The 22,342-nt window shown below is 40.7% G+C and overlaps 1 protein-coding gene across 2 annotated transcripts in view; it reads right to left on the bottom strand.

Annotated features, from left to right (window-relative positions):
* Positions 1 to 22,342, bottom strand: part of AMPH (amphiphysin) — a 278,616-nt gene that overhangs the window by 85,741 nt on the left and 170,533 nt on the right. For both annotated transcript variants that reach the window (XM_035026533.1, XM_035026534.1), the window contains exons 6-9: positions 18,666 to 18,773; positions 16,427 to 16,512; positions 6,174 to 6,249; positions 5,406 to 5,488 (exon numbers count right to left, since the gene is read on the bottom strand). In XM_035026533.1, coding sequence (XP_034882424.1) covers positions 5,406 to 5,488; positions 6,174 to 6,249; positions 16,427 to 16,512; positions 18,666 to 18,773 — 353 coding nt within the window. The remainder of the gene's footprint in view (positions 1 to 5,405; positions 5,489 to 6,173; positions 6,250 to 16,426; positions 16,513 to 18,665; positions 18,774 to 22,342) is intronic.

The following is a 22,342-nucleotide window of genomic DNA, read 5'->3' as shown; positions in this document are numbered from 1 at the left end:
TCTATGCCCCTAACATGGGAGCAGCCAATTATATAAGCCAATTAATAACAAAAGCAAAGAAACACATCGACAACAATACAAAATAGTGGGGGACTTTAACAACCCCCTCAACGAAATGGACAGATCCCCTAAGCAAAAGATCAACAAGGAAATAAAGACTTTGACACACTGGACCAAATGGACTTCACAGATATGTTCAGAACATTCCATCCCAAAGCAACGGAATACACATTCTTCTCTAGTGCCCATGGAACATTCTCCAGAATAGATCACATCCTAGGTCACAAATCAGGTCTCAACGGGTACCAAAAGACTGGGATTATTCCCTGCCTATTTTCGGACCACAATGCTTTGAAACTAGAACTCAAAAAGAGGAAAGTTGGAAAGAACTCAAATACATGGAGGCTAAAGAGCATGCTACTAAAGAATGAATGGGTCAACCAGGAAATTAAAGAAGAGTTAAAAATTCATGGAAACCAATGAAAATGAAAACACAATGTTCAAAATCTTTGGGATGAAGCAAAGGCAGTCCTAAGAGGAAAGTATATAGCAATACAAGCCTTTCTCAAGAAACAAAAAAGGTCTCAAATACACAACCTAACCCTACACCTAAAGGAGCTGGAGAAAGAACAGCAAATAAAGCCTAAACCCAGCAGGAGAAGAGAAATTATAAAGATCAGAGCAGAACTCAATGAAATAGAAACCAAAAGAACAGTAGAACAGATAAAAAAAACTAGGAGCTGGTTCTTTGAAAGAATTAACAAGATTGATAAACCCCTGGCCAGACTTACCAAAAAGAAAAGAGAAATGACCCAAATCAACAACATCATGAATGAAAGAGGAGAGATCACAACCAACACCAAAGAAATACAAACAATTATAAGAACATATGATGAGCAACTCTATGCCACCAAATTAGATAACCAGGAAGAAATGGATGCATTCCTAGAGATGTATCAACTACCAAAACTGAACCAGGAAGAAACTGAAAACCTGAACAGACCTATAACCACTAAAGAAATTGAAGCAGTCATCAAAAATCTCCCAACAAAGAAAAGCCCATGGCCAGATGGCTTCCCAGGGGAATTCTACCAAACATTTTTTTTTTTAATTCTTATGTTAATTCCCATACATTACATCATTAGTTTTAGATGTAGTGTTCCATGATTCATTGTTTGTGCATAACACCCAGTGCTCCATGCAGAATGTGCCCTCCTCAATAACCACCACCAGGCTAACCCATCCTCCCACCCCCTCCCCTCTAGAACCCTCAGTTTGTTTTTCAGAGTCCATCATCTCTCATAGTTCATCTACCCCTCCGATTTCCCCCACTTCATTCTTCCCCTCCTGCTACCTTCTTCTTCTTCTTCTTCTTCTTCTTTTTTTAACATGTATTGCATTATTTGTTTCAGAGGTTACAGATCTGAGATTCAACAGTCTTGCACAATTCACAGCGCTTACCAGAGCATATACCCTCCCCAGTGTCTATCACCCAGTCACCTCATCCCTCCCACCCCACCCCCTACTCCAGCAACCCTTTGTTTCCTGCGATTAAGAATTCCTCATATCAGTGAGATCATATGATACATGTCTTTCTCTGTTTGACTTATTTCACTCAACATAATACCCTCCAGTTCCATCCACGTCGTTGCAAATGGCAAGATCTCATTCCTTTTGATGGCTGCATAATATTCCATTGTATATATATACCACTTCTTCTTTAGCCATTCATCTGTCGACGGACATCTTGGCTCAATCCACAGTTTGGCTATTGTGGACATTGCTGCTATAAACATCGGGGTGCACGTACCCTTTCGGATCCCTACTTTTGTATCTTTGGGGTAAATACCCAGTAGTGCAATTGCTGGATCATATTCTACCAAACATTTCAAGAAGAATTAATACCTATTCTTCTGAAAATGTCAAAGAAAAAACAGAAATGGGGGCGCCTAGGTGGCTCAGTTGGTTAAGCGACTGCCTTCGGCTCAGGTCATGATCCTGGAGTCCCGGGATCAAGTCCCGCATCAGGCTCCCTGCTCGGCAGGGAGTCTGCTTCTCCCTCTCCCACTCCCCGTTTGTGTTCCCTCTCTCGCTGTGTGTTTCTCTGTCAAATAAATAAATAAAATCTTTAAAAAAAAAACAAAAACAGAAATGGAAGGAAAACTTCCAAACACAAGACACCATCAAAAAGGAGAATTACAGACCAATATCCTTCATGAACATGGATGCAAAAATTCTCACCAAAATACTAGCCAATAGGATCCAACAGTACATTAAAAGGATTATTCACCATGACCAAGTGGGATTTATCCCTGGGCTGCAAGGTTGGTTCAACATCCACAAATCAATCAACATGATACAATACATTCACAAAAGAAAGAACAAGAATCATATGATCCTCTCAATAGATGCAGAAAAAGCATTTGACAAAGTACAGCATCCTTTCTTGATCAAAACTCTTCAGAGTATAGGGATAGAGGGTACATACCTCAATATCATAAAAGCCATCTATGAAAAACCTACAGCGAATATCATTCTCAATGGGGAAAAACTGAGAGCTTTCCCCCTAAGGTCAGGAATACGGCAGGGATGTTCACTATCACCACTGGTATTCGACATAGTATTAGAAGTTCTAGCCACAGCAATCAGACAACAAAAAGAAATCAAAGGCATCCAAATTGGCAAAGAAGAAGTCGAACTTTAACTCTTTGCAGACGATATGATACTGTATGTGGAAAACCCCAAAGACTCCACCCCAAAACGGCTAGAACTCATATAGGAATTCAGTAAAGTGGCAGGATATAAAATCAATGCACAGAAGTCAGTGGCATTCCTATACACCAACAACAAGACAGAAGAAAGAGAAATTAAGGAGTCGATCCCATTTACAATTGCACCCAAAACCATAAGATACCTAGGAATAAATCTAACCAAAGAGGCAAAGGATCTGTACTCAGAAAACTATAAAATACTAATGAAAGAAATCGAGGAAGACACAAAAAAATGGAAAAACGTTCCATGCTCATGGATTGGAAGAACAAATATTGTGAAGATGTCAATGCTACCTAGAGCAATCTACACATTTAAGGCAATCCCTATCAAAACACCAACCACTTTTTTCAAAGAAATAGAACAAATCATCCTAAAATTTGTATGGAACCAGAAAAGACCCTGAATAGCTAGAGGAATGTTGAAAAAGAAAAGCAAAGCTGGTGGCATCACAATTCCGGACTTCCAGCTCTATTACAAAGCTGTCATCATCAAGACAGTATGGTACTGGCACAAAAACAGACACATAGATCAATGGAACAGAACAGAGAGCCCACAAATGGACCCTCAACTCTATGATCAACTCATCTTCTACAAAGCAGGAAAGAATGTCCAATGGAAAAAGGACAGTCTCCTCAACAAATGGTGTTGGGAAAATTGGACAGCCACATGCAGAAGAATGAAACTGGACCATTTCCTTACACCACACACAAAAACAGACTCACAGTGGTTGAAGGACCTAAATATGAGACAGGAGTCCATCAAAATCCTAAAGGAGAACACAGGCAGCAACCTCTTTGACCTCAGCCAAAGCAACTTCTTCCTAAAAACACTGCCAAAGGCAAGGGAAGCAAGGGCAAAAATGAACTATTGGGACTTCATCAAGATAAAAAGCTTTTGCACAGCAAAAGAAACAGTTCACAAAACCAAAAGACAACCGACAGAATGAGAGAAGATATTTGCCAATGACATATCAGATAAAGGACTAGTATCCAAAATATATAAAGAACTTATCAAACTCAACACCCAAAGAACAAATGATCCAATCAAGAAATGGGCAGAACACATGAACAGACTTTTTTCCAAAGAAGACATCCAAATGGCCAACAGACACATGAAAAAGTGTTCAATATCGCTCGGCATCAGGGAAATCCAAATCAAAACCTCAATGAGATACCACCTCACACCAGTCAGAATGACTAAAATTAACAAGTCAGGAAATGACAGATGTTGGTGGGGATGTGGAGAAAGGGGACCCTCCTACACTGTTGGTGGGAATGCCTGCTGGTGCAGCCACTCTGGAAAACAGTGTGGAGGTTCCTCAAAAAGTTTAAAATAGAACTACCATATGACCCAGCAATTGCACTACTGGGTATTCACCCCAAAGATACAAATGTGGGGATCTGAAGGGGTACGTGCAACAATGTTTATGGTAGCAATGTCCACAATAGCCAAACTATGGAAAGAGCCAAGATGTCCATGAACAGATGAATGGATAAAGAAGAAGTCGTATATATATACCACGGAATATTATGCAGCCATCAAAAGGAATGAAATCTTGCCATTTGCAACGATGTGGATGGAACTAGAGGGTATTATGCTGAGCAAGATAAGTCAATCAGAGAAAGACATGTATCATATGACCTTACTGATATGAGGAATTCTTAATCTCAGGAAACAAACTGAGGGTTGCTGGAGTGATGGGGGGTGGGAGGGATGGGGTGACTGGTTGATAGACACTGGGGAGGGTATGGGCTATGGTGAGTGCTGTGAATTGTGTAAGACTGTTGAATCACAGACCTGTACCTCTGAAACAAATAATACATTATATGTTAAAAAAAAAAAAAGCAGAAGATAGCAGAAGGAAGAATAAAGGGGGGGAATCAGAGGAGGAGACAAACCATGAGAGACTATGGACTCTGAGAAACAAACTGAGGTTTCTAGAGGGGAGAGGGTGGAAGAATGGGTTAGCCTGGTGATGGGTATTAAAATGGTACATACTGAATGGAGCACTGGGTGTTATACGGAAACAATGAATCATGGAACACTACATCAAAAACTAATGATGTAATGTGTGGTTTTTAACATAACATAAAAAAACTAATGATGTAATGTATGGTGATGAACATAACATAATAAAAAAAAGAAAAAAAAACAGTGCAGTGTTTGTGAGGTCAAGTTAAGATGTAGGATGATGGATAGGTCTCACCCATGCCCTCTTTCCTTTCCCAAAATGGACCATTAAACATGCCAGCACCAACGATAAGTATAAGGACTCAGTGTTGTGAGTTTGGGAAATTCCTTTCTTCTCCAAAGAAAATAACAGGTGCACAACTAGAAATTATATGTTAGAAGTTTACACCACTACTGACAGGTCCCATGGAAAATGGAGAAAGGCAGATAGCCAATTCTATTGTGACCATGACAGACGCCCACACTGAGTAAATCTGAAGGCTAAAGGTCAACATACAAGCACAGAATGAGGCTGCTGTCAGCCTCTATGTGGAAAGGCTCCTTAGTTTTAGATTTTTCTAGAATGAGTAAAATAGCATAGGCTGGTGCAGACTGTAGAAGTTGCAACAAGCATTGTGTTTAAGGTGAACAGACATGACTTGGTTCCGATGAAGACAGCCTACCTGGGAGCTCCTTGAATGGTGAAGGCCTTGTCAGCATGCTGGTCACCCAGCTTCGTCATCACTTCATACAATTTGTGGCAAAGCTAGAGGGACAGAGACCATTTGTCTATTAGCTGTAAGTCATTCTGGTGCCAATTCAGGCTAATGCTCCAAGAAAGGAACTGTCTACTGAGAATCTTACAGGAGTGTGGACGGTCTCAGGATAACTTAAATTCTGCGAATGGGAAATTTAAAACTCATGTCAAAAATGAAATGCCACAAACACAAATAAACCTTTAAAAAACCAAAATATATTCATTAATCAGAGGATAGAACAGAAAACAAAAACTTATTGCTCCCATTGAGTCTACTAGAGATAAAGTCATATGACCAACCCTGCTGAACTCAGACATTAACTGCTGATTGTTTGAGTGTTCAGACACTCATTTCTCCTCAGCCTAAAAAGTACCACTTGAATGCCAACTTTCAAGCCTGACTAAAAACAAAGCAAAACAAGATTGTGAGACTGGGACACAGAGAAAAAGCATCTCAGAAGAGAAATGGAAACAGCCCATGATTCCTGAGAGCAGGTTGGTACAACCAAAGAAAATCTGGACAAAATAGAGAGAACTATGTGGTCACTACACAACACTGGAGAAACACCACTGGGCGTAATAACGCACCATGAAAACAAACACACAGGTGACGATGCATGCCATTTCATTCGTGGTCAGAAAAAAAAGTCATTTATTTTATACTCCGCAAGTAAAAATAATCATCATCACTCACCACTGCGATTTCCTTATGAAACTTGGCCTCGAGGCTGGAAACATTTTTGAAAGTGTTGACGTAAAACCCGACTCGTCTACCATGTGGAGACACAAAGGGGAAAGAAGAGTAGGGAAAGATCAGTCAGCAAAACTGCATTTTTAATGGCAATAAAATGCATTAGGGACAGGTTTTCTCTTTGTAATGTTGAGTTAACATTGGACCAAATCTTCTGGCATGGAGTAGAACCTCTCCTAACGCAGCTGACGCCCAGAGACAGTGGTGCGGAGCTGGAGGTGTGTTTCTGATTCAGCAGGTGTCAGGTGGGAATGGAGGATTTGCATTTCTCACAAGCTCTAGGTGACACTGAGGCTGGTGCAGAGAGAACGCTTTCAGAAACGTGGCCCTAAGAGTTTGTTTGTATTTTAGAGGTGTGTCTTGTAAAGGGCTGGAAATAGAGAAGTTTACCATTAATTTTTATACCCTATGCGTGGTCTCGTTTTGGATTCTGAAAAATGTTTGATAGGGGGAAACAGAAAACTGCCAGTTCATTACAATTCCTCAGCTAAAGTAAGAGTGCTTTCACGGAGCAAATAGAAACACAAGCTGTCCATTCATAATATCATGAACGTGTTTGTAAAGCAAAACCATGGGGTAAGTGTGTTCTGGGATAGGAAAGTTTTAGGTCCCTAATAGTAAGCATACACAGCAGCTTCCTAAAAGCGGGTTGGTACAGCTGTGGATTCAGCCTGGTACCTCCTGTATGGGCTCCCTTTTCTCTAAATGAGGGCCCTTTGGACTCTATTAATTCAACCCTTCTGAATCCATCTAGTAATTACTACTTTGATTTAATTCATGTTCTTGTTTCAATAACATTCTCACCAGAACCCTGATTGGTTCATTTGATTCCAAATCCCAAGTAAGGACTTAGGTGCCAGAAACATTAGATAGGCCGCATATATGGAATAAACATATGCTCGCGGGGCGAGGGGGTTGTAATAATATTTATTTGGGGGGAGTAAGAATGTGCCTGTACACAGTAGGACCCCTCTTATTTAAACAATGACATGAGGGGTGCCTGGATGACAATGGTAATGACAGTTAAGTGTCCGATCCTTGATTTTGGCTCAAGTTATGATCTCAGGGTCGTGGGATCAAGCCCTGCATGGGGCTCTGTGCTCAATATGGAGTCAGCTTGAGACTCTCTCCCTATCCCTCCTTCTGTCCCTCCCCTGGTTCGTGTTTGTTCGCTCTCTCTCTCTCTCTCAAATAAATGAATAAAATCTTTAAACAATGACATAAAAGGATAGAGAAAAGGGGGCTTCCCATTTCCCTGTGCATTGTGATGAGCAGGATTCCAATAAGCAGAGGTGGATGAATGTTCCATCATCATTAAAGCCGATAGAAAGAGCAGTCATCTAAACACTTTACATATTCCCTCACTAAATTCTTGTAACTACCCCCGGGGTAGTGAGCCTCAGTTTATATTCTGGTCAACTGAGGCACAGAGAGATTAACTGTCCAAGGTCTTGCAATTAGTAAGTGGAGACCCTTTGGGCCCAAAAGGAGGAAAACCAATAGAAAAACATGCACTGTTAGCCAAGAAATTCTGCTTAAGTATGAATATCATTATTTCTGTGCTTTCTGATGAAATCAGGTGATTCAGAATTTTAATAATAAAAATCGAGATTCAGAGATGAAATAATAGGTAAGTACTATATGTATCCCACCAGTAAGACTTATTTTTTCTGTGGCTTAAATTACTGTACCTTAAATTCCTACCACGTTCCACTTAATTTTTTTGACTTTTTATAAGACTGGTTTATTTGGGTTTCCTTCATTTTTTTCAGTTTTATTGAGGTTTTACTGACAAAATGTAAGATATTAAAATTGTGCATTGTGGTGACTTGATATACAATCATGAGGGATTCTCCCTATAAGGTGACACAGCTATCACCTCATACATTTATCTTTTGTGTGAACATTTCTACTCTCTTAGCAAATTTCAATTATATAATATAGTGTTATCAACTATAGTCACCATGTTTTACATTAGATGCTCAGACCTTATGCATCTCATAGCTGTGGGTATCCTTTCACCAACCTCTCCCTATTTTCCCCACCTCCTAGTCCCTGATACCCACTTTTCTACTTCCAATTTCTATGAGTTTGCCTCTTTTTCCTTCAGATTCCACATATAAGTGATATCACGCAGTATCTCCTCACACCTGTTAAAATGGCTATCATCAAAAAGACAAGAGCTAACAAGTACTGGCGAGGATGTAGAGAAAAGGGACCCCTCACGCACTGTTGGTGGGAAGATAAGTGGGTATAGCCACTATGGAAAATTCCTCAAAAAGTTAAAAACAGAACTACCACTGGATCCAGCAATCCCACTGCTGGATAGATTTCTGAAGGAAATGAAAACAGAATCTCAAAGAGATGCAGGCACTGCCTTGTTCATGGCAGCATTCTTCACAGTAGCCAAGATATGAGAGCAATCCAGGTGTCCATCAACTGGTGAATGCTTGAAGATGGGATACATATATACACACACAAACATATAGGTCATTATGTATGTTATTTCACATCAAAATGAAAAAGAGATGAATTCAGGGACTAATGTTTCTGGCACCTAAGTCCTTACTTGGGATTTGGAATCAAATGAACCAATTCAGGGACACATGGTCATAGGTATTGAACATTACGATTAAGTGGGACATATGTCCTTTTCTGTCTGGTTTGTCTCACTCAGCATGATACCCTAAAGGTCCACCCATGTTATCCCAAATGGCAGAATCTCCTTCTTTCCTATGACTGAATAATATCCCATTGTGTGTATGTGTGTGTCTATGTGTATGTATCTATAGATACACCGATAGATACACATACATATATTAATAAAGAAAATCCTGGCACAGGGTGTTCAGAGAGGGTCAGACCAGAAGCCTGGGAGAGGAGAGCCTAGTGAGGCAGGCAGACCTGTGCTCTGGGGCCGAGGATCTTCCAGACCATTTGCAGGCCATGGTTGCTTGCAACCCCTAGCCTTGTCTGAGACAGGGGGACAGAGAGTACCTGCATGGGAGGAAGCTGACTAAAGCAGCAGCTGGGTGGGAGATGAGACTGCAGATGCTCGGACAACACCGCAGAGGGACCAGCTCAATGTCCTGTTTGCAGGCAAGTCTTCCTGGGGCACTTCAAGTGCCAACCCAGGACCCCTTCTCTGGGACCCCCATCAACCACTCATTCCTCATACCTTCCCCTCATTCAATTACTCAACAAAGGGCCTATCCACTCTGGGTTCATGCCTAGTGGTGGGCTCCGGGGGCTCCAGGAACGACAGTTCAGGTAGAGGAGCACCTGAGCTCAGATTCCTGAACACACGCTTTGTCATTCTGGTGAGTCAAAGAAGCAGACTTCAAGACAGCATGTGAATGTTGAAGTTACCACAAAATGGCACCCACAATGAAGTATCAAAAATGAGTAGATTCAGACAAAAACAGCTAAAGGCACTGAGAAGAGAGGGGAGTAAGTGGAGTAGTAAGTGGAGTCCTTTTGGGTCCAAAGGGTCTCCACTTACTACCTGTGCCAGCTGGGAACATCTGCTTGAGAGGAAAAACTTAGGCTGCCCTGAGGAAGGGTCAGATTTAAATAGAAGGCAGGAGAAGATGCGTGGATGGAGGGGCTTAGATGGGGGGTGGGTGTAGATGGACAGAGGGGAATGTAGGTGGATGGAGGGGTGTAGATGGAGGGGGGTGTAGATGGATGGCGTATAGGTGGATGGAGGGGTGTAGATGGGACAAGGGGAATGTAGATGGATGGGAGGGTCTGGATGGATGGAGGTGTAGAGGAATGGGGGTGTAGAGGGATGGGGGTATGGATGGATGGGGGTGCAGATGGACGGGGGTATAGACAGACGGGTGGTATAGATGGATGGGGGTATAGATTGATGGAGGATGTAGATGGGGGGGTGTAGGGTGTAGTTGAACTTCATTGGTGAGTATTGTTTTTATTTTCACTGATTTTTTACTATGGTAAACAAAACCCTAATGAAGATCTATGAATTAAGACTTGGTGCACAGCTCTACTCTTTCCTTAGAATAAGTTTCTTGAATGTAAATGCTGTGTGAGAGGCACAGACCATAGAAGCTTTGATGAGCAGTGCCAAGCTGTTCCCACCTGGGCTGGGTCCTTAGACTCCCTCAGCTTTCAGTATGAAGTTACACAAAACCATTGTAAATTTGATAGGCAAGAGTTAACAACTTGCTGACTTTTACATTTTTATTCCTTTAATTAAAGTTGATACTTTTTTTCAGTTTTATTTTATTATGTTATGTTAGTCACTATACATCATTAGTTTTTGATGTAGTGATCTTTTTTGATTTATTTATTAAGCCATTTGTATTTCTTCTTTGAGTCACCTATTCATATTTTGTGTTTATTTCTTAGTGCTTGCTTTTTTATTGTTTATTTGTAAGGGAATTGCTAAAAAACCTATTGATTCTTTGACACGTTTAGCAAAAACAAGAATTCCCAATCTTCTATCTTTAAATTTTGTTTTCTGATATATAGCAATCTTGTTTATATCAATTACTATTGGGGCATCTGGGTGGCTCAGTGGGTTAAGCATCCAACTCTTGATTTCAGCTCATGTTGTGATCTCAGGGTAGTGAGATCGAGCCCTGCATCAGGCTCTGCGCTCAGTGGGGAGTCTGCTTGAGATTCTCTCTCTCCCTCTGTCCCTCCCTGCCGCCCTACTCCCATTCTCTCGAAAAAAAAAAAAATTCTTTAGAGAAAAAAATTGGTGTGGTGCCAGAAATACCTTGTTTAGAATGACTAAACAAATATCAAGTAATATTTTTATGGTTTATTTTAGAAGTTAAGTCAACTAGGATGTATTTAGAGAAAAAGTGTTGGACATTTTTGATGCAATTCATCAGATAATGGTTTTCTTCAATTTATGTAATCAGAGACTCTTTCGAAGTAGGGAGTGCTTCTGACTCATTCACTACCATAGGCCTAGCACCTAATACAGCACCTGGTCAGAGCAGGCATGCAGTAAATACTCAATGAATGAATGAATGCACAAACGAGTGTGCACTCATTCCACTGTAAAGGCATATTCTGACTGTATATGGCTACCTTGGCTTATAGAAAACTGACGTCACCAGCAGTGAGACATACATCCACAAAGAGTACCAGGCTGTAAGTACAGATATTATCTGTTCAGGAGGTTTCATTTCACAAGCTCTTCATAAACAAGGGGCTCTGAGACATTACCATTTCCCTGAAGGACTCCTCTGAGGCATCCTCAGGCCCCTTCTGGTTACCTGTGAAGACCAACTTAATTTCTTTAAGATGGTTCTTTGTCCTTGGAAACAGTGGGAAGGACTAATAACTGAGCTATCACCACCAAGGCGTGCAGGCCAGGGCACTCTCCCCTCGGCAGTGCCCTAAGGGAAGCCTGTGGGGGCCAGGGTGGGGGTCACTGTTTCCCCCTGAGCCCCCTGCAATGGAGGAAGCATCCTCTGCCATCCCTCACTTACCAGGGGGGTGGAGTGGGGGAAGGAAGAATTTTCTTCTATCTCGCCCCTGATCCTGATCCTCTGAGCATACTGACATACCCTCCTCTGAGATTTAAGCCACATGTATTCAGCCCCCATACAGTTCATCTCCCAACCTCACTGTGCACACAGTACATGTCTCATGATTTCCCTCTCTCCCCTTCACCAAGTCCTAACACGAACACAGCAGATCCCCACAACCATATGACTGTCCAACCAAAACACAAACTCCTAACTCACTGACCCCGTGACCCCAGCATGTTTATTCACACACATTCTGCTGCACATCCTGGATCTTGCCATCACTCACAACCGAGATGAGACCATTCAGTGGCCTACTCCGTAACCTCACTTCCTGGACCAAAGATCCTTCATTCATTCACTTCCGTTCCACCCGTTGATTTTTTTAATCTGAGATCACTGGCCCTTTTCTTCCAGGCTACTGTCCCCTCAGGCTCAGCAGCTTGCTTTATCAAGCATAGGCCTCTCAACACTGGGTACCCACTGGGTGGCCAGCTCCACCAACACCTTGTCTTTATCCCCTTACCCTCTACTTGCTCCAGAAATCCTCAGTGTTATATCATCCCAGCTGTGCCCCTGCCACTGTCAGCTTCTCAAAATGATAATGGCTATTTGAAAAGGCTTCCCTTGCCCTCTCAGCCCCTTGTATCTGCTGCCACGATTGCTGAGGCCCATCATAGTCAAGATCCTACTTCATCAACCATGGCGTCTCCAGCGCCGGCAGTCAGGCGGCTGACCCCGCCCTCAGCTGGGACCTATCTGGAAGCTCCCCAGAGGCAATCACACCCTTCGCCTCCTCTGCTTGACCTCTGTCTTGGAAATGATTCTCCTGGCACTCCTTCCCTTTTTTAAATTTCTCTCCATTCTTGGCTTCTTAAGATCCTACTCTTCTGGGTCTTCTTCTACATCTGTGATTGTTTCCTCTCAGGCTCTGCTGCAGGCCCCCCTTCTGGCACTTTCCTTAAATACTGGTTGCTGTCAGTACTCCTCTCATGACAGGAGGGGGCACGGAAGACACAAAGTACTAACTTCAGTCTCAAGGTGGAGTGATATGGCTGGGAAGAAAACATGGATTGATAAAACCATTTTCTGAAATAAACTTTATTTATGGAAGTCTGCCTAGAGTCTCAGTGTATGTAAGGAGAAGTCCTGCATCAGACATCAGGACTTACAGGACGTACCACAGAAGTGTGTTAAAGTGCTAGCTTTGGGATTTATAAACCTTACAATATTAAGCAAAGTGTTTAACCAGTATCATCCCTGGCTTCCTCATTTGTAAGAGGGGGGTATATGTAATTGTGATAATTAGAGATTACACATGTAAAGTGCATAAGATGCTACCTGGAAAATAAAGAGTATTCAATAATAAACGAATTATCTCTTTTTCTCTCATACAAACACACAATACACACAATTATTGCAGTTAAATAATGTAGGTCTAATCAAAAAACACAATATATATATATATAGAGAGAGAGAGAGAGAGAGGCCTAACTAAAATTAACAAGTCAGGAAACAACAAATGTTGGCGAGGATGTGGAGAAAGGGGAACCCTCCTACACTGTTGGTGGGAATGCAAGCTGGTGCAGCCACTCTGGAAAACAGTATGGAGGTTCCTCAAAAAGTTGAAAATAGGGCTACCCTATGACCCAGCAATTGCACTACTAAGTATTTATCCAAAAGATACAAATATAGTGATCCAAAGGGGCACCTGCACCCCAATGTTTCTAGCAGCAATGTCCACAATAGTCAAACTATGGAAAGAGCCCAGATGTCCATCAACAGATGACGGATAAACAAGATGTGGTGTGTGTGTGTGTGTATATATATATGTATATATATACACATATATATATAATATATACATACACAAAATGGAATATTACAAAGCCATCAAAAAATTGAAATTTCACCATTTGCAATGATGTGGACAGAGCTAGAGGGTATTATGCTAAGTGAAGTCAGAAAAAGGTTTCACTCATACGCAGAATTTAAGAAGCAAAACAGGATCATAGGGGAAGGGAGGGAAAAATAAAATAAGACAAATCAGAGAGGGAAACAAACCATAAGAGACTCTTAACTCTAGGAAACAAACTGAGGGTTGCTGGAAGGGAGGGAGGTGGGTTAATGGGGTAACTGGGTGATGGGCACGAAGGAGGGCACGTGATGTAATGAGCACTGGGTGTTATATGCAACTAATGAATCACTGAACTCTACCTCTGAAACTAATATACTACATGTTAATTAATTCAATTTAAATAAAATGAATTTTTTTTCAAAGGCCTAAACTAGGTTTTCATCTGTATGACCTGACTGACATACAAAGGGGTAAGCCTTGAGTGTGGGAATAAGTCACAGTGGATTAAAAGGCACTGAAGCACTGAGATTGCATTTGGCCAGATAAGGGGAAAGTTTTCCCTCCAAACTTTGTCCTTCAAATATTCCCATTGTGTTTTAGTTCCTATAAAGTCTTCATATTACAAGATACTCTGACAGTTACTTATACTGAATGACCAAATACTATTTGGGAAAGACACGTAAGTCTGAACAACATCAGTCAGTGCTGGTTTTGAATGCATACAGAGAACATGAGGAAAAAGAAATCTGTTACAGGGGTGCCTGGGTGGCTCAGTCGTTAAGCGTCTGCCTTCGGCTCAGGTCATGATCCCAGGGCCCTGGGATCGAGCCCCGGATCAGACTCCCTGCTCCACAGGAAGCCCGCTTCTCCCTCTCCCACTCCCCCTGCTTGTGTTCCCTCTCTGGCTGTCTTTCTCTCTGTCAAATAAATAAAACCTTTAAAAAAAAAAACTGTTACATACCCAATACATATTAAGGCAAGTAATAACTGTCTTTGGGCAGTTTTGGCAATTTTTCCAGGAGTATTATCTCATAATTGGAAGTGTTGAGCATTGTAGTACCTAGCTCTTGCAAAGATCAGTTTAAAAAGCAATTGAGTAAGTAATTATATTTGAGACCACAAAAATTCCTTTAGAGGGGAAATGAACAGGATAACTGTCCAAATTGTATGCAAATGACAATTTGTGTTTGGGATGGGATATCTGTTGAGGAAGAAGAGAAGCTCTGGAGAACTACCAGCTGACTTGATGAGTATCCTTAATGAGGATGAAGACATGGAGGACAAAGATGGATATAAAGATTTTGGATACAAGTATTTCTTGAAATATGAGTATATAATATTTTTCTTAAAAAACATAATTTCATATAACTCATGATTTTGAATAGGCATGAATAACTCAATTAAAATTATGAATAGATTTGTCTCATCTATATCCCTAGAAGTTTTATATATTCAGGCTGCTCAAAATCCTCTTCTTTGGGCACACACAGTAGGTTCCTCTGCAGACCACAGAGATTTGTCAAGGTAGAGCTTCTGAATAAAGAGGTATATAGGATGAGGTCAAAGACACAAATGTGAGAGCAAGACCATCACCATAACTCACAGGGGGATAATGGGGGTAAATGTGGGGGCAGTGAGAATAAGGAGAGAGAGACCAATCCAGAAGACCACAGAGAAAAAGGATGGATTGATTCCTTTGATGGTCCTCTGGTTTTCTATAGTTACTGACTCCACAATTTACAGCCTGGGAGCCCAAGAACAACAGTACCACAAAGAGAAATGCAGATGTTGAAAGAATGAGTAAATTCAGATGAGCGATGAGTTAATTTCACCCACGTTAAACTTTGAGTTATGGCTGGATATTGAAGTGGACATGCCCTACAGGCTGATTTAATCGTGAACTAGCCAAAATTTCCTCTAGGTATTTCAGTAGTTCAAAAATAAACATGGAGTGCCTACTCTAGGCAAAAAATTGAGGCAAACTCAATTTTTTGGACAAACTCCACTCTAGATGCTCAAAATGCTCACAATTTTAGAGGATAAGTAGAAAATCCAGAATTTCCATGGAGGAAGGTTTTAGGGGATGCCAATCTGGTTGGAAGCTGGGTTAGAGGGTTTGCCTTAACTTAAAGCAGGGTAGCACAGTGAACACAATTCTGTTTATTTGGTGTGGGAGCATGAGATGCTGATGGAAATTGAGAGACATAAGGACCCACTTCATCCAACAACTTCTTGGTTCTACCATTGAGTGAGAAAAATAAAACAAAGGATGCACAATGCACCTAATGCCACAGGAAACACAGAGTACCCATAATAAGAAGAATATTTAGCACTTCAAATGGGAATGAAGTTCAGGTTAAAAGGTCAGAGCTGAAAGCAGAGGTTTGGCATCAAAGCTGGAAGACTACATAACCTCTCAGAATAAATGGAGTCCTGCCAAGAGCTAAAAGGTATCCTTGTAAATTTCAAAGTTAAGGGCACTTCTCCCCATGCCTCTGATTGAGATCTGGGGCTCCACTTGACAAATAGATTAAGGTCTAAAACTCTGCCGTCAATATAATAGCTGCTAGCCCCATGTTGTTATTTAAATTCAAATGAATCAAAACAAAAGAAATTAAATCTAAAAATCAGTTCCTCCACCATACTAGCCATAGCTCAAGTGTTCAACAGCCCACCACATGTGGTAAATAGCCACCATGCTGAAAAGCACAGAAATGGAACACTTCTCGGATGGTGCTTTAGCATTAATGGCAATAAAGACAAGAGAAGAGATACCCCTGTTCTTGATCTTCCAAAAGGGACGTGTACACCCTGTACAGAAACAACTTTACCTTGACCATAACGATGGTAACTCTTCTTGTAAGTCAACGTTAAACTCTTCAAACACTTTCTGTGCTTTCTGAAATTCCTCTTCTGCCTAGAAATGACACATAACAAGTGTTTACACTAAAAAATATCATCGAAACACAAGCCATTTCTATATACAACAACAGCATTTAACATAAAATGGGAATAGCTTTATGGCATCCAAGAAACATTTTGAGAAGAACAGAAATTTGTCTGGTTAAAAATCCACATAATTTTTGGTGGGGGTGCCTGGACGTCTCAGTTGGTCAAGCATCCAACTCTTGATTTCAGCTTAAGTCATGATCTCAGGGTAGTAAAGTTTGAGCCCCTTAAGAGTCTCTCTCTCCCTCCACCCCTCCCCAGCTCATATGCAAATGCACACTCTCTCTCAAAAACAAACCAAAAAACAAATAAAATCCACATAATTTTTTCAATAAGAGTGAAATATTAAGTCTTTTTTAAGACACGAAAACTGGCTTGATTACAATGGTTGCTTCTGTAGTCTGGTAGATTCTAGCCACAAAAACGTGTTAACTGCCTGTCTCATACACTGCTCTGCTCTGCATACTGGACATGGATGCTTCCCAAAGAAATTCCCCATGTCTAGTCAGAAGTCTAAATAATTACATTACAAACTAGCGCTTACAAACTGTTGTGGAGCATGCTATTGGGGAAAATGGTAGAGAAACAGAGAAGGTTCCACAGGGAAAGTGACATTCTAAAGGAATCTTGAAGAATCAGCAAAGGTTCACTGAAGAAGCAGGTGGAGAGGTACTACAACACATAAAGATGTGGGTTAGAATTCTAGCTTACTGATTGTGTCAACTTGTGAGACGATTTTAACTTTCTTCATCTCCGATACCTCACTGATAAAAACGCGACACTAATGCCTACTTGCACACATATCGTAAGTATTAAGAAATGATGGCACAGCTGAGCGTGGTGCCTGGAAACTATGGTGTCTTACATGACGGGCAGCTCTTACCGTGGCTGCTTGGGAACTGCTGTGTGGGCCATGGGATCTCTAGTTTAGGATATGTATATGAAAAAAGGAGCAGAGGAGAAAGAAGATTCAAAAGGTGATTAGGATGAATAGGTGAGTCATAACCAAGTTGTGCAGGTCTCATGTGCACACCGAGAAATTGAGATTTGTTTTCTATAGGCGATGCAAGCCATTAAAAGACAAGCAGTGGAGAAACTATCTAGATATGTGATGTAGAGAGACTATTCAGACAGCTGTGTGTAGGCAGATAGGAGGAGGCAAGACTGGAAGCAAAGGGAATAGTTGGCAGGTGTCAGTTGGCATCTGTAAGTGCCTGGCAAACATAGTAAAATGGGTTTTCTAAAAGAAAACGAATGTTCTACAAATCCAGCATGTGTCTGCACTCTCTGGCAACTACAGGTTATGTCTTAGAATTTCAAATTTGGTTTTCTATCTGAATCTGCCTTTTAGCTTCAAATACGGACCCCAAACACAGAACAGAGTGGAGAAACACATTACTTTCACTGACCCTGCAGTATTGTTGGGGGCCAAGGTTTACTCTGACCAAAATGTGTGAGTCGGTGTCAGCCATGTGAACTCTACAATCACATGAAAAACCTTATTAAAAATTAGGGAAAGCAGCCCACAAGTACCATGTTTCAGTTTAAATTCTGTCCTAATTCCAATCTCCTTACAGGAAATAACAGGTATACCTCGTTTTGCTGTGCTTTACTTCACTGTGCTTTGCAGACACTAAATTTTTTTACAAATTGAGGTTTGGGGCAACCCTGCATCAAGTAAGCCTGTAAGTAACATTTTTCCAGCAGCATTTGCTCACTTCATGTCTCTGGGTCACATTCATGTAATTCTTGCAATATTTGAGCGTTTTCATTATCATCATATTTGTTATAATCTGTGATTAGTGATTATGACTTGCTGAAAGCACAGATAATAGCATTTTCTAGAAATAAAGTGTTTTTAATTAAGGTATGCATGTTGTGTTTTTAAACATAATGTTAATGCACACTTTAGACTACAGTATAGTGTAAACATAACTTTTGCATACACTGGGAAACTAAAAATTCATTTTAATGGCTTTATTAAAATATTTGTTTTATTGCCATGGTTGGAAACTGAACCCACAATATCTCTGAGTTATGCTTGTATTTAATTTTAAAAAGCAATATTGTTATAGGTCATAGAATATGGAGAGTGGTGTCAACAGTGGGATCAGTTCTTACCTTAGAGATTCGACTTTCATCCTTCCTCTTGGAGCTCTGCAAAGCTTCCAGATGGTGGCGAGCACTGTCATAGTCCACCAGCTTCCTGCTGCGCTTTGCAATGCGATTCTGCCAACAAGGAAATGTATGCATGGTTATAGATTCTCTTTTTGATTGCTAAAATGCTTCCATTGTCCAGAGTAACTGAGGATCCTGACTGGAGACTGAAGTGAACCAGAATTTCAGCCAACAAATGATACCTGGAAATCACACAACCACCTCCAATTCTTTACGTAAAAACCATCAGATAAATATCTTTTCTTCTATAATAATTAGGCCGATCATGAATAGTGGAAGATAGAATTTGTAGTCAAGATCAGAAAAATTCCAAAACTCGTTGAGGGGAGCAAGAAACCTATACTATCTTTTAGCCTCTATTCTAAATCTTTCAATGTTCCATTTCGAAGATCATGGAAGACTCTATTAGGCTTTGGTTTTAGAATTCTAATAACACACCAACAGAAGTTCTATAAAGCAGATTTACTTCCTAAAAAATCCTTTCTCTTAAAAGGGTTCCTCAGTCTTTTTGTTCATTAGAAGCATCTGAGGAGCCTTAAAAATATATGGATTCTTAAAGACCCCACTTCCATTTAGGATACAGACAGCTGCAATGAATGTCACTCTTATACTGACAAGAAAAAATCCGCATAATCTATAAAAGGACAACTCTCCTTGATTCTTTCAGAGACCTAAGGGTCACAAGGAAGCAAAATAATCTGAATTATTTTATTTGGGAAGAAAGACAATGTCCTCCAAGGAGAGACAAGACAATAAATTATTTGTGCCAACAAACCAGGGTACAAGTAGAAGTTGTGGACATGAAGAGGTCAGCCAAAATTTTAACAAACTGTTAGAGGCCTAGTGTGGGCTAATGTATCATTTTGGAAAGCTGGGTGCCTAAGACACAAGGGCAAATTGCACTTATGGGTAAGCTCTTCCCTTCAACCTCCATTGGATGCCATTGGGAAGAAGACACTCCTTTGCAGTACAGGAGAGAATGAGGTGAGCTATGGCTGCTACAGGGTGGGCACTGAGCCCTGCCCATCTCATGCACCTTTTTCTCTTACAAGGTAAAAGCTTTAAGTTGTTTAAGGAGGGAGCCCATAGAGACCAGGCAAAGGTACACAGCTTGAAGGAGAAGAATAGAAGCAAAACCAATCTGGCCCTGGGGGAGGATTAAGAAACCCACCTGGCCCTGGGGGAGGATTAAGAAACCCTTCTAGCCCCTATGATATATGTAAATATCATTGTTACACAAGGAAGGATAGAAGAAAAAAATCTCTACTGATTAGGGAGGGGCATAAAACCATCTTGGGCCCATGGTCTGGCTGGCTCCTTTAACAAGCAGTGGTCTGTTCTCACTTGAGCAGGGGCAGGAAACTCCTGCCCAAAGCCAACCACAGATATGAGGCTGAATTTGCTTAAGACAGGCCAAGAACTCTGTCTTGTCTCGCTCTCTCTCCCTCTCTACAAAAAAAAAAAAAAGGACAGACCAAGGAAGTATAACAAAAAACAGCAGTGTCCCCATTACAAGTTTAACAGTCAACAATAAGCAATAGCTGCCTGCCACTGGAAGGAGGGCAAGTGTATAGAGAGAGGCCCCTTCTGCAGTACAGCCATATAAGGAACTAAGATCTGATGGGGAACAAGGACACGGAGGATAATTCTCTGGCATTCAAGGACCTACCTTATGTGGACCAAAGGAGAGGCAAAAACCAGACTTCAACCCAAGTCTGAAAACATTATAGATGTTAGAAAATAAGCACAAGGCATTAGCACCCCAATTCTAGAGGAATGTGAAAGCCATACTGTAATGAAAGTAATAATAGTAAAATCATAATAACCAACAAACCTAAATCCAGCTCAATTCATGATCAGATTGATTTGCACTGCCACACTACTGGCTTGACAAAAAGGCATGTCCATTTCAAGGAATTAATATTCCTTCAGTCTTCACTATACATGATGTCTGGGATTCAGTCTAAAATTATGAAACACACACACAAAGAAAACCCATGAGAAAAGATAAAGCAATCAACTGAACCAGACTCAGACATGACCCAGATGCTGGAAATACCAAACAAATTTTAAAACGACCAAGACTAATGGAGCGCCTGGGTGGCTCAGTCGTTAACTGTCTGCCTTCGGCTCAGGTCATGGTCCCAGGGTCCTGGGATCGAGCCCTGCATCAGGCTCCCTACTCAGCAGGAAGCCTGCTTCTCCCTCTCCCACTCCCCCTGCTTGTGTTCCCTCTCTCACTGTGTCTCTGTCAAATAAATAAAATCTTAAAAAAAATATCTATGAAAATGTATCAAGAGAAATTATTCCTATTAAAACACAAAGAGAAATAAGAGTTGAAAAATAACAGAATCAAGCATACAAAACCTGTAATACAATATTAAATGGTCCAACATGGCCTAACTGGAGTTTCCAAAAGAGATGAGAGGTTAAGTCAGAAGAAATATTTAAAGAGATATTGGCTGAGAAATTTATATAATAATGATGACATCAAAGTACAGACCCAAGAAACTCACAGAACCCCAAGAAGGGCAAACACTAAATAATATCCATCCAGACACTTCATAGCCAAACTGCTTAAGATCAAGAAGGAAAATATAAAGAACAAAGGCAAGGATTACAGAAAGCTACTCTTGAGAAACTATGCAGCCAAAATACAATGACATAACATTTTTAAAGTGCTGAAAAATAAAAAAAAAAAAAGAAAAATCAGCAAACTCAGAATTCTATTCCCAGTGAAAATACCTTCCAACAGTAAAAGTGAAATAAAGTTGTTGTTTTTTTTTTTTTTTTCAGACTGGGGCGCCTGGGTGGCTCAGTTAGTTAAGCATCAGACTCTTGTTTTCAGCTCAGGTCATGACCTTGCGGTCATGGGATCAAGCCCCACGTCAAACTCCGTGCTCAGCAGAGTCTACTTGGGATTCTCTCTTCCTCTCCCTCTGCCCCTCCCCCTGCTTGTGTGTGCCCTCTCTAAGTAAATAAATAAAATCTTTTAAAAAAGTCTTTTTCAGACGAACAAAAGCTGAAAGAATTCACTGCCATCATAGGAATCACACACACACAAAAGTAAGTACCAGAATTAATAAAATTCAAGGTCAATATACATGATTTGGGTTTTTTACTTTTAAGTGCTTTAAAAGGTAATTGATTATCTAGAGCAAAAAAAAAGAAACAGAAAAAATGTATTGTGGAGTTTATAACATATGTAAAGGAAAATTTTGTGACAATAATCGCAGAGGAAGCGAAGAAAGAACTGGAGGTATATTGTTTATATAAAAGTGCTATGATAATATTTGAAGTTAGACAGGAAAAGTTAAAGATATATGTTACAAATTGTATAGCAACCACTAAAAAGTTAAATAGGTATACTTTCTCAAATAAATAAATAAATAAATAAATAAATAAATAAATAAATACCTAAAACAAAAGTGGGGGGCACCTGGGTGGCTCAGTTGGTTAAGCGTCCAGCTCTTGATTTTGACTCAGGTCATGATCTCAGGGTGGGGAAATCTAGCCTCGTGTTTGGCTCCATGCTCAGTGGGAAGTCTGCTTGAGATTCTCTCTCCCTCTTCCCTGCCTCCTCCCCTGCTCGCCCGTGCATGCACTCTCTCTCAAATAAA

This window comes from Mirounga leonina, unplaced genomic scaffold (assembly GCF_011800145.1).
Source record: "Mirounga leonina isolate KUSES-001 unplaced genomic scaffold, KU_Mleo_1.0 Mir_199, whole genome shotgun sequence".
Lineage (NCBI taxonomy): Eukaryota > Metazoa > Chordata > Mammalia > Carnivora > Phocidae > Mirounga > Mirounga leonina.
Note: the sequence above shows the minus strand (reverse complement) of the source record. Positions and strands in the feature narration are given on the sequence as shown.